At 29.7% G+C, this 16,186-nt stretch overlaps 1 protein-coding gene across 1 annotated transcript in view; it reads left to right on the top strand.

The window, feature by feature from the left end:
- Positions 1 to 11,340, top strand: part of LOC106463745 (F-box/LRR-repeat protein 6-like) — a 39,464-nt gene extending 28,124 nt beyond the window's left edge. Inside the window, exons 8-11 of the mRNA XM_022391319.1 lie at positions 2,108 to 2,199; positions 4,954 to 5,116; positions 5,689 to 5,840; positions 9,271 to 11,340. Of these exons, the coding sequence (XP_022247027.1) occupies positions 2,108 to 2,199; positions 4,954 to 5,116; positions 5,689 to 5,840; positions 9,271 to 9,421 (558 nt within the window). The 3' untranslated portion in view covers positions 9,422 to 11,340. The remainder of the gene's footprint in view (positions 1 to 2,107; positions 2,200 to 4,953; positions 5,117 to 5,688; positions 5,841 to 9,270) is intronic.
- Positions 11,341 to 16,186: the final 4,846 nt, after the last annotated feature.

Raw genomic sequence — 16,186 nt, 5'->3', positions numbered from 1 at the left:
TAAACAAAATAAATTTTATAAAACAATAAAATTTTGAATGGATTTGTTTGTTGTTCCACAATCTTTGTAAATTGGGTTTTTAGATAAATATATAGAAAGAAAGAAAAACTTGCAGCTTACCACTGCTTACTTTATAAATTCTCCTACATGAACATGTTCCTTACGGTAATTCCCATCTTTACGTCTTGATGCACTAGGTTAGATATTTATTGTGAACCTAAAAGTTTTTATTTTATTGGCCCGTTCTATTCCAGATAATTTGAAACAGTAGTATAGATCTGTAGTTTAAATAATATGAAGGTAACTTTTCAAATGTATGAAAAGTACCATTGAATATACCATTAGTTTGATAAATTATTTCAAATTTAGGTTCATTGTTTTAATTAGATCACATTTTTTTTTTCAAACATGAGTATGTTTTGTCTTAATTATAGCAATGTCCCTTGGTTAGACAGCAGAAAGTCTGTGGTTTTATAATGCTAAAATCAGAGGTTCAATTCCCAATATGGCTTTGCTATAAAAGAAATTCCACACACACAGTTATAACAGTTAATTAACAATCAGTTGTTAGATTATTTTTTTCTACTAACCACATACACATTATTTAATCAATCAGTAAAGTTATGTTGGCCATATGCATTTGTATTGGTAACAGGAGAATTAACATATTCAGAGTATTTTAAGTGTGTTGAGTTCTAGCATACTTCATACACATAAGATAGTGTATTGTTGGTTATTATATCATTGTGATGTAACTGAACAAATGATTAAAGTATAGACAGGTGGTTTTTATATTTGAGTATTTAACATTAAGGAGAATTTCATACAAAAATTGCTAAACAATAAGAATGATTCAAGGAAATATAAAGAAATATAAAGGCTCGGTCCCAGCCTTCCTTTATGCAGCACACTGAAAAAACTAAATCAAATAAAGTTAAGCATCCTGGAACACCATCTGATTTAAAGATATATACACTTGTGTATTACTAAGATGTGTGACGTTTGATGTAACCCTGATTTGGTTTGTTAAAAAACTAAATCAAATAAAGTTAAGCATCCTAGGAACACCAATACTGATTTAAAGATATGTACACTTGTGTATTACTAAGATGTGTGACGTTTGATGTAACCCTGATTTGGTTTGTTAAAAAACAAAATATGTACAACAAAACATAAAACTAAATCAAATAAAGTTAAGCATCCTGGAACACCATCTGATTTAAAGATATGTACACTTGTGTATTACTAAGATGTGTGACGTTTGATGTAACCCTGATTTGGTTTGTTAAAAAACAAAATATGTACAACAAAACATAAAACTAAATCAAAAGTGGAATGTTAACTCAAGTTTAAATTTTGGGAGAATGAAATGATGAAGCTCTACAGATTAAAGCTAGGAAAATGAATTTTATTTTTTCATATATAATTCATGAGCTTATTTTACATATTCATTTTTGGATTAGTCTCTTGTCTGTTTCATTTTATGCTTTATTGTACACGTATTTTCACAAACCTATCAGCATTATTTCATTATTTTTTGAAGTATTGGAGTTCTTTTGCAGGTAAACTAATGAAATATTATTGTTAAGTTTGATAATTCTTTGCCATTTTTATAAAACTGATTTGATTAATTTTAATTTAAGCCTAACCATAGTTGATCTGCTATTATTTTTTGATAATCTTTGTTGTAGGCCTGTTGTTGATGTAATGACAATAGTATGGTAAAACAGTTTCTCACTTAAGACTTAGTCGTTCCTTAAAAAGCTAACAAATTAGGTAATGAATCTGTAGCCATCTTTAGACTGAACCATCCACAATTTGGCTGTTTAGTTAGCAAAATGTCATGTTTTTATACTTTATGAATAATGATTTGTAATTATGTGTGAAATGCTGTCTGTAAGAAAAGCTGGTTCTTTTTTATTAAGACTTAGTCATATCTGTTGTGTTTAGAGGTCATATAATGTTAAATAAATACATATTTGCAAGTCTTGGTAAATACTGGAATTTAATAGTCTGTTATGTGAAAAATAATGTTTACCATACAGACTACTTATCTGTAGTAAGTTTCAAAAATATTTTATTCAGCATGTGCTTTTTTCACATTTAGGCACAGTCACCTGGATTTCAAGAATTAGAGGAACTTAGCATTGCTCTAGAGAGTGACTATCAGTCAGGTCTTAGTGACAGTGGACTAGAAAGGTACAGTTATCACAACAGGTTATTCTTGAATGATTTTATATATTTAGTATGAAAAGTACTTCAAGAACATTTCATAAAGCCCTCCAGTATTTGTTCTGGAATGATAGTAGTTGTAATCATCGTTTCATGTTGAATGAGAGCAAAGCTAAACTTTTTGTGTATTCAAGCTTCAGAATAAGAATGGTTTTGTGCATAAAATTTACAAATCAATCAGCCATACTTCGTGTTATTGATTGGATACTTTTATGAACTGAATATGTTTTTAACCACCTGCTCATGGGTTTGGTCATGTTACTATAATTTCTAATAAAGTATATTTACTAAAGATTTGAATTTCCAGAGCCTTTACTGAGTCAGTCTGATTAAAAGATAATTTTCATGCTAAGAATAAAATACTTCTTTTTTCTTACACCTTTTATATTTCATTTGCATAACCTCTAGAACCTCCTAAATGAATATCAGATATTTTTTGGTAAAACTTAATATTTTATCTCTTGCTTTTACTACTGTAACATTGACTGTAATGAAGTTATCAATGCACAGTGAAATGAAAAGTTAAAACATATTGATATCATTTTTTCCTCTGCACTGACTGCAGTTATTGATCAGAAAGTTCCAAGTTAGTTATCTCAGCAGTTTCAGTGTTAACCTTTTGCAGTCTGCTTCATTTTAATTTTATAGTGTTATTGCTGTACTTTGTACCTGGGAGTTGTAATGCTCATGTCAAAAGCAATAAATCACAGTAGGAGCTCATTAGCTGTTTCTCATAGAGTAAATGGTTGTGAGATGTCATCTTGAACTTGTGAAATTTTTAAATTTTTTTTTAATAAGCTGAGAAGTTTATAATTGCATAATGACAAAGATACTTACAGCATACTTATGACATAACGACAAAGATTTGTAATACTTACAGCATACTAATGACATAACAAAGATTTGTAATACTTACAGCATACTAATGACATAACAAAGATTTGTAATACTTACAGCATACTAATGACATAACAAAGATTTGTAATACTTACAGCATACTTATGACATAAAAACAAAGATTTGTAATACTTACAGCATAATTATGACATAACAAAGATTTGTAATACTTACAGCATACTTATGACATAACAACAAAGATTTGTAATACTTACAGCATACTTATGTCATAACAAAGATTTGTAATACTTACAGCATACTTATGACATAACAACAAAGATTTGTAATACTTACAGCTTACTTATGACATAAAACAAAGATTTGTAATGTTTACAGCATACTAATGACATAACAACAAAGATTTGTAATACTTACAGCATACTTATGACATAACAACAAAGATTTGTAATATTTACAGCATACTAATGACATAACAAAGATTTGTAATACTTACAGCATACTTATGACATAACAACAAATATTTGTAATATTTACAGCATACTAATGACATAACAAAGATTTGTAATACTTACAGCATACTTATGACATAAAGATTTGTAATACTTACAGCATACTTATGCTTGTTTGCACTTGGATAAAAATTGAAGACTTTTTTTCTTTAAGCTTTGTTGAGTCTCACAAATTTGGATGTCCACAAATGAATAAATGTAGTTTTCAAATATACATCTTAGAACACAAAACATATATCCGTCACTAGAATAAAATGTCCCAAAACTATTGTAATTTATTGGGATTTCTAAGTAACCTATAAGTAGGTTACAAAATTCCTTTAGCATTCAGAGCAACAACAGCCAAACATCTTTGCTAACTAAAAGTCTCCAATGGGAAAATTAAACAGCTTGTAAGGTTTATGTAGAGGAGAATCTGCTTTTTTTAAGGAAAATGAGATGGGCTTCTCTGGTGGGTTATACAAGTTCATTTATATCCCAGAAAAGGTAGCATGTTCAAATTTTATATTATTGCTTGTAATATATATACATATATTATTTATAGTGTGTGTTTTTAATTTTTGATTTTAGAAAATTCTGAAAAGAATAAATCAAATGCACCATATGACACAGAAAAATGAAGATTGAGAATTTTTGAAATATTTCTTTTTGAAATTAAGAAGTTAAAACTTAAATAATACACAAATTTGAATTATAAACTTGTTTTCATGCCAAGTTTATCCACATACATAAAGTTGTTTAATTAAATATTAAATGTAAGACTGTAAAATGTCATAACATGACCAAAAGGACCAGGCCAGCATTCAAAGGGTTAATAGTAGTTCTAAGCCTTTGAACTTATACACCTGCTTTACGCAGATACGTTCCACAGAGTTTTCCAATCAAGTCTGGCCTTCTCTGCCAAAACTTTTTTCTAAACTTACTTAATGTTGTTCAATACATAAGGTTTTTGTTGTTGCTTTTTTTGGAAGTTTCCTTCATGCTAAATCAAACCAAAATTAAAATTCTAAATACAAAGTTGCTCAGTTATAATTCTGAATCCATAACTTCGTAGTGTTAGTTCTGTATACGAAAATAACTTGGGTTAAATTTGGTTGTTGAATTTCCAATTTAAATCATAAGTTTTGATATTGAATGAAAGACTTCTTTCACAATGAACATTTCTTTTTTATAAGTAGTCTTTTTTTTTTTTTTTTAAGAAAATTAGAATGTCAAGTTTTTGCTTTCATTTTGTCAATGTTATTGTCTCATTAATGAAAGCATATTATTAGTTGAGGTTATGCAATATATTGAAAGTAAAAATATATTAATTTAATTTTGTACTTAAGATTTATCCTTTTTTTATTATTTGAAGGATAACTAAAGCTTCCCGTAAATTAAAACTTCTGGATGTAAGAGGCTGTCGTAATATCTCTGTATCGGGTTTGGTTCATGTGCCAGCTTGGGATATTCAGCATCTTTATCTTGCCCAGAGTGCTGCAGCTCGGATGTCTAACTTGGAATTAGTCTTACAGAAGGTAATCATTATTTGATATGTGCCCTTCTTAGATTCTACTGTACCATCATATTTTCTGTCACAAGCAGCAACATGGTAAGGAGTTAAAGCTTCTATTTAAGAAATGAAGGTATCTCCGGTATACATGTTAATACTTGTGTATTTCCTTTCCCATGTATTATCACAAGGTGAGTGTACATAACATTTCTGTATATCATTAATATATAGTTCACAAACTGTAATCAGAATTCCAAAGTAATGCTGAACTGTATACAATTCATGTCATGTTTTCAACTTGTATTTTTGTATTGCACGTATGCAAAAGAAAAGTCTTGAAGAAAATGAGTTGGCCAAGATATTTTGAACATATGTGAAGTTTTAAGTTTGAATGTGTGTGATAATTGTTTCAAGAAAGCATATTTGAAACTGTGAAACATGTAAAAATGACTCGTTTTTATTAAAAGTACTATTCAGTCTTATAATACAAAGGATATATGAACCATGTGTTTTGTGTCTAGTAGACTTTGAGCAGTGGGTTATAAAAAAGGTTTAAGACTCTCTCTCTCAGCATATCTGTTTTTGTTTTAATTCTAGTGGAGTCATAGTTTAGAAGTTGTTGATCTTTCGTGGGCTAATAATGAAGAAGCTATCAACCAAGCTATAGAAGCTTTGGCTACGGCAGAAAATGGTTGTTCAATTCGGATGCTGGACCTAAGTGGAAGTGCTGTTTCCTATTCAACTGTTAAGTAAGTATTGGAGTTTAATCTAAGGAAGGTAAAAAATAAGTCCAGATAAAGCTTTGTGTATAATATTTTGAAAAGTTTAATTTAGTTTGGAAGCACGGAATGTTTCTTTAAGTATTGTTATTTGATAATTTAAATTGCATATGAAATTGAATGATGAAAACTATCAACAATATCATGGTCATCTGTCAATGCACACACACACACACACACATCAAATTTCAAAATTTATTTTTAAAATGAATTCCAACCCTGTAACGAACTATTTTAAAATTAATATTCACTCATTTTACAAAATTCATGTAGAGTAATTCACAAAGAAAATGTTAAAAGTTTCAATCTTATGTTTCTGTACGTATCTGCAATATATAAACAACACACACTTTGACCTTTTTATAATTTTTCTGCCCATCCCAAACAGTAAGTTTATATTAGTTAAGAAACTATCATTCCTTCAAAGTATAATTATGTGATTTTACTTCTCTGTCACTGATTTTACTAGGATGCTGTCTTATTTCATCAAGGATAGTAACAAAGGTTCAAACCTTGACCTTTGATTAATTTGCATAATTTACTGATGATTTCACCATAACTACTATATATGTTTACAAGTAATACATATAAATTAGATAAATCATTCATGTGTAGTTTAACATGCATTATGTAGAACAGTAATCATTTTTGATATTTGAGAAAAAAATACACTTTGTTTATGTATATGTATTCGATGTCACATTCAGTATTCATATAGCTGCATACAGTAAGCTTGTATTGTAAGAGCACCCTGTTGTGGCCAATTAAAAGTACTGCAACTATCTGTAGCAAAACAAATCTTTATTTAATAGTCACCATTCCAGGCAGGTTAATAGTCATGATCCTTTAGCATGAAATATTTGATTAATTAAACATACTAATTAACATAATAATAAATCAACATTAACAGTTAGATTAGAAAATAAATTACAGACCTTCAACAATGACAGAAGGTTTCAATAGATAGTGTTATTATCAGTCACTTCTTTTAACAACATATTTGACTGATTTAAACATATAACAGTACACCTCCTTCAACATTGAAAAGTATTATATTAGTGTTAGCATAATTTTATGTTTCGTCTTTATTCTACCACTTCTCTTGCTGTTCCTTCATGTGCTCTACCATAATGCATGAAAGGAGCTGCTAAGGAGGGGGGGGGGTTAACACAACGTTTTTTGAAGAAATGGACATCGTACAACTCAAAAGATTGAACTTTCCATGTGAGTGACTTTTAATGTGTGTGATTACTATTCAGAAAGCCAGAACTAGATACTCTGTAGTAAGTTTGTTCCAAGTTTTGTGCAATTTTGTTCAATATTTCCACTGTGAGAAGAAAAACAAATCGGGGACTATCATTTCAGAAAGGCTTAAGTTGCAGTGTGTTATTTTCTGAAACACGACATATGGTTTAATTAGGCAACTTCATATTAAATAAAATGTGTGTTATTTTCATACAACTCAAAAAATTGAACTTTCCATGTGAGTGACTTTTAATGTGTGTGATTACTATTCAGAAATTAGTTCTATCTTATAAACTTTTGAATGTTTAGACCTATCCTTAAATGCCTGACTAATGGATGAATCTTAGAACACAGCCTTAGTTCCCACCCTTTTATAACTTCACAGCACATTATTTTAACTACTTTTAATGAAAATAGTTAAATGCCAAGTTTTAAATGCCATTGGATTGACCAGATTATAAACTATTTCTGTCAATTTAAAGTGTATATGGTTAGATAAAGTAATAAATAAACTGATTTATGGTTTTGTGAGAATGTGAAAAGACCTGACTCCTGCAAGGAATAAAAGTGCAATGTAACGGGAAGTTTAGAAGACTTGGGAACAAACCACAGATGTAGAAATGTTTTTTTGTAGTTTCCTTAGTTGTTATTGTACCTAAAAATATTTTTGTATCAAATTATATTTGTTTGAAAGCTATGGAAATTTGCTTCTGTGACAAAACACCAGGTAAGCTTAGTTAGGTTTAGCATGTAAATTAGGGAACGACAAGATAATTTAATGGCTAATCCTTATGTATTCAATATTAGTTTATCGTACTGATTACTAAGTTTATCATATTCAAACAATACACATAAATTTATTATTTATTGAAAAGAAATGGTTTATTATATATATAAATTATAATCATGTCCAAGAACAGTGATAACAAACATAATATATACATAAACTGTTTTGATTCCGTTTTGGAAGGTCGGGCTCTAGGCCACCGATAACAAACCTTCGTCAGTTCATGCAGCGTTTTTTATGATTTATAGCTGTAAGTGGTGACTACTGCAATCAGAAAAGTAAAGTTTCAAAACAAATCATGTGAATAAAGATCAATAAAGTTGAAATTATCTTGATATATAAAATGTATTGATTCTGATCAACAATAAAAGTAATGAAATTCTAAGACAAAAGGAAATATTTATCGTGTTTTATCAAAAAAGTGTTGCAATAAATTTTGGAAATTTTATCATAATATAAGATATAATGGAAAACAAAATTAAATTGCATGAATTTTTTTAAGCCAGAACTAGATACTTACACAGTAAGTTTGTTCCAAGTTTTGTGCAATTTTGTTAAATATTTCCACTGTGAGAAGAAAAACAAATCGGGGACTATCATTTCAGAAAGGCTTAAGTTGCAGTGTGTTATTTTCTGAAACACGACATATGGTTTAATTAGACAACTTCATATTAAATAAAATAAAAAATATATTTTTTTGTATTTATCACAACCAATCTTGGCCATGTTTATTTAACACACCTAATAAAGATTGATTGCTCAAAACGTATAATAACTAAGTGATTTATTTCTTATAATTTGTCATAATGGTACTAAATTTTATTTTGTGTATGTGCAATCTTCCAACAGTTTGTAGATTCTACTATTAACATAAAAAAATTACTACTTTACATTGATATAAAGTGTCACAGGGCAAAACATTGTGAACATAAGGTCAGAATTTGATGTACACATTCCATCTGTAGCCTTAATATTATTACTCTTTAACAAAATCTTGTTTATGCCACATTGAAGAAAGCAACAGGAGTATATGGAAGTTAAGAAAATGGAAATAAGAAATAGTTTTTCTGGAATGGGTGTCAAAGATTTCATATACAACTTGAAATAATATAGAATAATTAAATTTCAAAATAAGTTTTAAAACTGATTTATTGAAACAGTAAGGTAAGTAAAATATTCCATCATTTTTGGAAAGAATATTTATTGTGTATTGTAATTTTTGCAAAAGCTTAACATTTTAGTTGCATCTGTTACTTTAATTCAAAGCAGTTATTATTACTTTAAGATTATCATCATGGTTTCTCAAGAGTGATTTAATTAGATTTAAAGTTTAAGAATGATAGTTTTCTGTTTATGTTTTACCCTCAGAACACTTCTGAGCAAGTGTAGTCTACTTCGTACTCTAAATCTTCAGTCCTGTCGAAGTTTACCACGAGGTATGAAACGCCTTTATAGCAACGAGGATCTGTTTCGCCTTCAGAGTGACATTGTCGCTAGAAAGTTTGAAGAAGCTACATAATGTTTCTATGAGTTGGAAAAATGGAAAACAATCTCTGGTTCAACCACTGATGCTAAACTCACGTACTGAAAGAATTTCAGTAGGATTTCCTGATGTGTAGGAAATTCTTTTTTGTTCTCATTATTATTATCATTTCTCCATTAATGCATGTAATTCAAACAACATCTAGAATGTTTTTTTAAAGAATTGTTGCTTGATCATTTTTCTTTTTAGATTTGAATGATCAGAATGAATAGATGAACATTTTTAATGTTTGGGCCTTTAAAAGTTGTTACTTTTTCATGTGACAGCAAACTATTTGATATCAGTTTATTGGAGTGATCTGTACTGAAAAAACATGACTATAGTCAACTGTAAGCTTTTGTATTTTTAATATTTTAGGTAAAACAATGTGTTGGCATGTGAATGTAGGATGTGTCATTTGTTCTGAAAAACTTGAATCTTTTATACAGCAGATAAAGCCATGTCCTTACACTGGCAGCATAACATTATAGCAAAGGTAACACCGTCCAATCATGGCATCATTCTTTTACAGGATATTGTAAAATGGCAATGGTAAGAACATATATGTTATGATTCACTTTACGATTCAATATGTTGTCAGAATTATTCAGTAAAACATACACTGCTATCTTTAATAGTTTCTTCTATATTATATTGTTAAATTATTTCAATTTTATGAAACATATCATAACTCAGTTTTATGATACTGCTTTTGATACTTGACTTGGGTGTTGTAGTTGTTTATAGCTCTAAAATTGTTAGTAATTTTCTTATTGCTTCTTCTGTCTTATTTACTACTAATAGTTATCATACCAAAAGATAGCTTTTATAAAACTGCAAGTGGTTAAGATGCAAAGAGAACTACTATGGCATTGTAACGCCATGTCTAAAGCTTTTACAAAATAAATCTTTAATTCTTTCCCCTACTGTTACTGTAAAAAAGAAAGTTAAACAGTTATAATCTTTGATTATGCATAGTAGAACTGCGACTTGGGACCAAGAGTTATTAGTTCTGGAATGCCTTCCAACTTGTGATAACAAAAATATTCAAGTAAAACAAATATGCCTGAAAGAATAATTTATTATTCTATATAGAAAATTTGAGTCTTTGTTTAGGACTCTTCTGGAATGATCTGTGTGACAAGATAAATGAAGTGCCACTTAGGAGAGATAAGCCTTATATATATATCTTCAAGCAAGCCAGGGGTGCCATTTCATATTTCAGTGTGGGGAGGAATGCTGTTTAGTCCCTTGGAAGCTCTTTATATTTTGTAGGTAAAAACGTAGAATATTATGAGAACATTTTCTGTGGTTGTTTCCTGTAAATCATACAATAACAAAATTACCAACGGAGGACAAACAGGCAACTTTTGAACCCAAACATTCAGCACTTGTGGCATGCATATCCAGTAACAAATAAAGCCTTATTTTTAAGTTTATATATACATTCATAATGTACAGGTAATAAGATATTACTGTTCTCACTAACATGATATATCAGTCTTGGAGTTTTAACATAAGTATTGGATAAATTGTTTAGTATTCTTATTAGAAATAAATAATTTTGCTTCATAAAATATAATATACTTACCCTGGCAATGATTACTTTTGTAAACTTCTTATCTTGTCTCATATTGTGGAAGGGAGAATTAAACAATTCATTTACCCCAGGCATGAGATTATGATGGAAATGTTGAAAATTTGGGGAATATTATTTACCCAAGCAAAAGTACCCGTCCCCAGTGATAGGAAAAGTTTAAGTTAATCTATCACTTTGAATTATTTCATGGACTTTTAAAAGGTTAATTGTACTGCACTCTTGGATTCACTCAGAGCCAAAGCTCTGGGATATTTATACCGCCCACCACAAAAAGTATTTGTTGAACATTTCAGTCATACTAAAATCAGCTCAACAATAACATATGGTAAATCTACATTTTTATTCTTTAAGTTATGCCACATTTTGAAATGTAATTAATTTCTAACAATTTAGTGTAGAATATCCTGCTTGCAAAATAAGATTTGGTTGCTTTCAACATTATTCATGCCTGTTCTCCCGTCATTTAAAAAGTGAATATTGAGCTATGCTTGTGTGTGCAGCTTTTCAGACAGGAGACAGACAAACGCTTGGACAGACACCATGGTTTGCAACATATATAATATGTTAGAGCTAAAGAATGGCCTGGCATGGCCATGTGGTTAGGGCACTTGACTCGCAATCTGAGGGTCTCGGGTTTGATTCCCCGTCCCACCAAACATGCTCGCCCTTTCAACCGTGGGGGCATTATAATGTGACGGTCAATCCCACTATTCATTGGTAAAAGAGTAGCCCAAGAGTTGGCGGTGGGTGGTGATGACTAGCTGCCTTCCCTCTAGTCTTACACTGCTAAATTAGGGATGGCTAGCACAGTTAGCCCTCGTGTAGCTTTGTGTGAAATTCAAAACAAACAAACAAGAGCTAAAAAATCATCTCTTAGTAATCAACTGTGGTGTAACACTGTTTAAAAGGAAATAAATAAATGGAAACAAATAAAGATCCCCCCACACACAAACATAAATGGCACCCCTCAAGCAAGTTGTTCTGTAAGAAAGAAACCTATTCATCTCATAATACAAAAGTTTAAGTAGTTGGTTACTAACAAGCATTGTATGACTTTATTTCTGTGTAAAATTAGAAGTTATTAAGTAAAGTTTCCAGAATTTATCAAATTTGGTCAGAGAAGAGACTACAATTCTGTTGAATAGTTTGTTCATTTGCAGCTAAATAGCATGCTTATTTACAGCTTTCTTTGATCTCTGCTTTCTACTATTTTTTTTTATACAACAGTCATATTTTCTTGTAAACACATCATAATTATTTTTTGTGTAGTTACATTATCTGAATTTTTTACACGTATTTTCCATTTTGCCTATATTTCAGTTTAAAGATGATGATGACAGGATATGTTTATTTCAAAGTATGGATCAACTCTCAGCATTGACTTGGAATTTTTGGAGTTTCTTATTTTAAAGTTCTTGTTAACTTTCTTCTCAAGGTATTTATGATGAATAAACAGAAAACAAAACCAAATGAGCTACTGTGTGAGTGGTACAGCATTTTTATTTTAAAATATTTGCTCTCAAATGGATAATTGAGAAAGTAGTGACAGAAACCAGTATTAAATTCCCGCTGTTTTATTAGAGTAGCCTAAAAATTTTGCAGCAGATGCTGTTCACAAGTTGCATTCCATCTATCAGTTTAAAGTTAGAAGTGGCTAGTGCTAATGGCTCTTGTGGAATTATGTACAAACTTCCAAAATAAACGTGTCCAGTAAAAGATGTCAACATAAGCGTGTTTTATTAGAGCATGAAGCTAAAATATAGACAGAAATAAAAACAAACCAACCATCATGTGATGACTACTTCAAAAATGTGACAATCATTGATTTGAACCAGATTTCTTTTTTCTGGTTTGGCTTCAAACAGAACCCGAAATTTAGGCTCTTTTTGCGAAAGTTCCATTCTGATTCAAACAAAAGTAAAGTACCATTTAATACTGGTTCAGTTTTTTTTTCTAGTCAAGTTTTACTGTATTGGTGTTCATATGTTTTTATTTTGTTGAATAACATTGCAGAGAATGATGTACAGTAAACTTCAGCTAACGCTTCACTCCAAGGAAACAGTATGACATTATATGTTTGCATTAATTCCTGTCCATAGAAACAACAATGCATAAGTTACACCCTTTAACAAAACATTACAGCAGTCTGCTTCACTTCTTTGTTTCTTTCCTCTGTTGAAGTTTCTTTAGCCACATTTCTAGTTTATTATTTACTACAAAAATGAAAAAAATTGAAACTTCTCAATACATTTTCACTGAAAACGTCTCACAGAAAAAATCATCTCCAAGTAATCTGTTACATGTAAACAATGTATGACTGTGTCAGGCATTACATGTAAACAATGTATGACTGTGTCAGGCTTTACATGTAAACAATGTTTGACTGTGTCAGGCATTCAATAAACATATTGTTTTCACATGTGCATCTTTTATACACATTAATTTGGATTTAACAGTAAAGATGAAAATTTAAAAAATGTATTGTTTCATATGGAAGTTCATGATTCATATTTTTAAATTAAAATTCTACAACTCAAGTCGCTATTCACCTAATGTTTTTGTTTGTTGTTGTGTTGTTGTTTTTTTTGGGGGGGAGTATAGTACGAGACAACATTTCAATCTTCAAGCTGACAACTGCTTCAAGACTAAAGCATTTAATAATCTGCTTTCATTTGTCTTTTAATGTCTGTCCTGCCTTGTATATAATGTTAATAGATAAATATATTATGTGATCATGTTTTATTTTTATGTAAGTGAACTTTATTTATGCTACCTGACTTTTTTATCAGTTTCTTTCTAGTCTTTTATTTTAGTTTCATGCTGTTAATAGAATATGCCTACTGTAAATGAACAAACTTATTGTCATATCTGTGGTCCTTCATTTTCTGATAATATTAGGATTTCTGACCAGTGAATCTTTTGCAAATCTCGATGAAATTTCAAGCAAATGCTTAATAATTAAAGTCCAATTAATATTCTTATGATCATTTAAATTTTTTTTCTGTTATTATACTTTTAATTTCTCATATTAAATGTACATTCATTGTATTATTTTATATGCCATTTACTAGCTTCTTTTAAGTAAGCTGCTGTGCAGCTTTTACAAAAAAAATATATAGTTGTTTATGGTGTTCTGCTATTTGGAAATATGTTGTCTTTTCGTTTTTACTGAAACAAGTAGAAGAATTCAATGACCTATCTCTCATTCTCTAAACTTTTCTTCAGAGTTATGCTACTTGGATGAACCCTACTAAGTTGTTTTCTACTAAGTCAAAGATCATCAGATTAGAGAGTACAATGTTCATTGTGACCTTATGTTTAGACAGGTTTTAAACACTCATGATAGTTTGACAAGATTTAAGAAGCAAAACTTAAGAGACAAAAAGTCCACTGCCACATTTTCAATATCGTCTGTTTTAGTACAATTCATTAATATGAACTTATTCTTGTATAAACTTATATATATATGTATGTGTGTTATCCATGTTTTTGCACTTTGATAAAGAAGAACGAAATCTTCTGTCTTACATAAAAGATTATTTCATTGTTATAGGTGGTGGTTGTGTATTGAATGTATATAAATTTGCTATATGTATTGTTTCTTGTGCTATATATATTTTACATAAACAAGTTACATAAATAGAATTTTATTTTCATGTTCCACTCATTTGTCACAAATTTTTACATAACTGTATTTTTCTTTTTTGTTGGGACAAATTGAAATGGTAAATAAACTAATGATGATATATTAAATGTGAATAGTTTAGTGCAGTAAAGAAACATTAAATATAAAACCCAAGACCTATTTGCACCAGTTTGTCTAAAATGAGAGAATCTTTGTTGTTTTTGCTATTGTAATGTACAGAACTTGTTTGGATTATTCTTTTTACTTGTTTGTTTTGTGAAACTTAAGGTAGTGCTTAGAAACGTGTCAGAAAGTAATTATGAAAGTTGATGCAATCATTATTGGTTCTACTACAGAAAGGTGATGCTAGTAAAGGATTGAAAGCACATAAAAAGTTGTATAAGGATTATATATATATACTTTTAAGCTGATGTAGTTGTAGAAGTTTGCATTAAAACAACAACATACACAACATTTGAATGTATATCTTTGCACCTAACTTATTAGCAATGAAAAGTGAAAATTAATTTTAGATCATTATTTGATAATAGCACTTTACATTACAGCCTTAACAGTAAAATATACCAATACATGTCCAAGCTCTGTTGAAGTAGTTTAATTTATAGACTCTCTGATTTGAAGTATTTCAGATCAGTTATATTGAGAACAGTTGCTTGTTGTTTTTAAGTTTTATATTGGATGGTGCAGAATGTGACTGTAATGGACTTTATGTGTCATAGTAAATATTTGAATGCTAAAAACCCACAGAAATTGTTGAATAATTATATATATTTAAAGTGTTGTATATACTTGAACACTGTATGTGTGCATGTTTTTAGTTATTTATATTGCCAGTACTTTCCAGCATTTCATTAACTTTGGTAAACATGATTTGGCTTGTTGTGTACCAGAAGTTCATAGAGGGAACTTATTTAGGAATTAATTTCTTTGAAGTGTGTTCACTGTACTAAAGTTGTTGTTTATAATTTGAATTTGTTACTTTACATTCTGTTTTAGTACTATATTTATGTTATAAATGTAATAAGCATTTGTTCTAACATTACCTAAATTATGATATCTTACTGCTGTTTTGATATGTTTAATTATTTCGAATTTTTGGTGTTAGGCAGAAGTTCTTGTGTAAGATAGTAACGCTTGTGTTTTATTGACTTTGACAATTTAGGTATTCTGTTATGTTAAAACAAGAGGGAATATTCAGTAGCCATGGCACTTGAAATTCTTTTAGGCAGGATTAGAGTAAATTAATCTACGAGTCCTTTTTTTCCTTTTTATTAGCTATATTTTTGTGTGCAGCCGTGGGGTGCTCGTTTTCCCATTTCGATTTTATTACTCATCAAGTTCTTTACCAGCCTACCCTCAAATTGAAATTCTTTAAGGCAGGATTAGAGTAAATTAATCTATGAGACCTTTGGTGTGGTCAAATACATCATTCGATAGGGTTTGACCTTCTGAGTCCAAAATTATAATTGGATCTCAAATCAGTCAAGAGATGATGGAGCTATGGGCTAAAAGTTTG

This window comes from Limulus polyphemus, unplaced genomic scaffold, assembly GCF_000517525.1.
Source record: "Limulus polyphemus unplaced genomic scaffold, Limulus_polyphemus-2.1.2 Scaffold1473, whole genome shotgun sequence".
NCBI classification, from domain to species: domain Eukaryota; kingdom Metazoa; phylum Arthropoda; class Merostomata; order Xiphosura; family Limulidae; genus Limulus; species Limulus polyphemus.
This window is presented reverse-complemented; position numbering and strand designations above follow the sequence as displayed.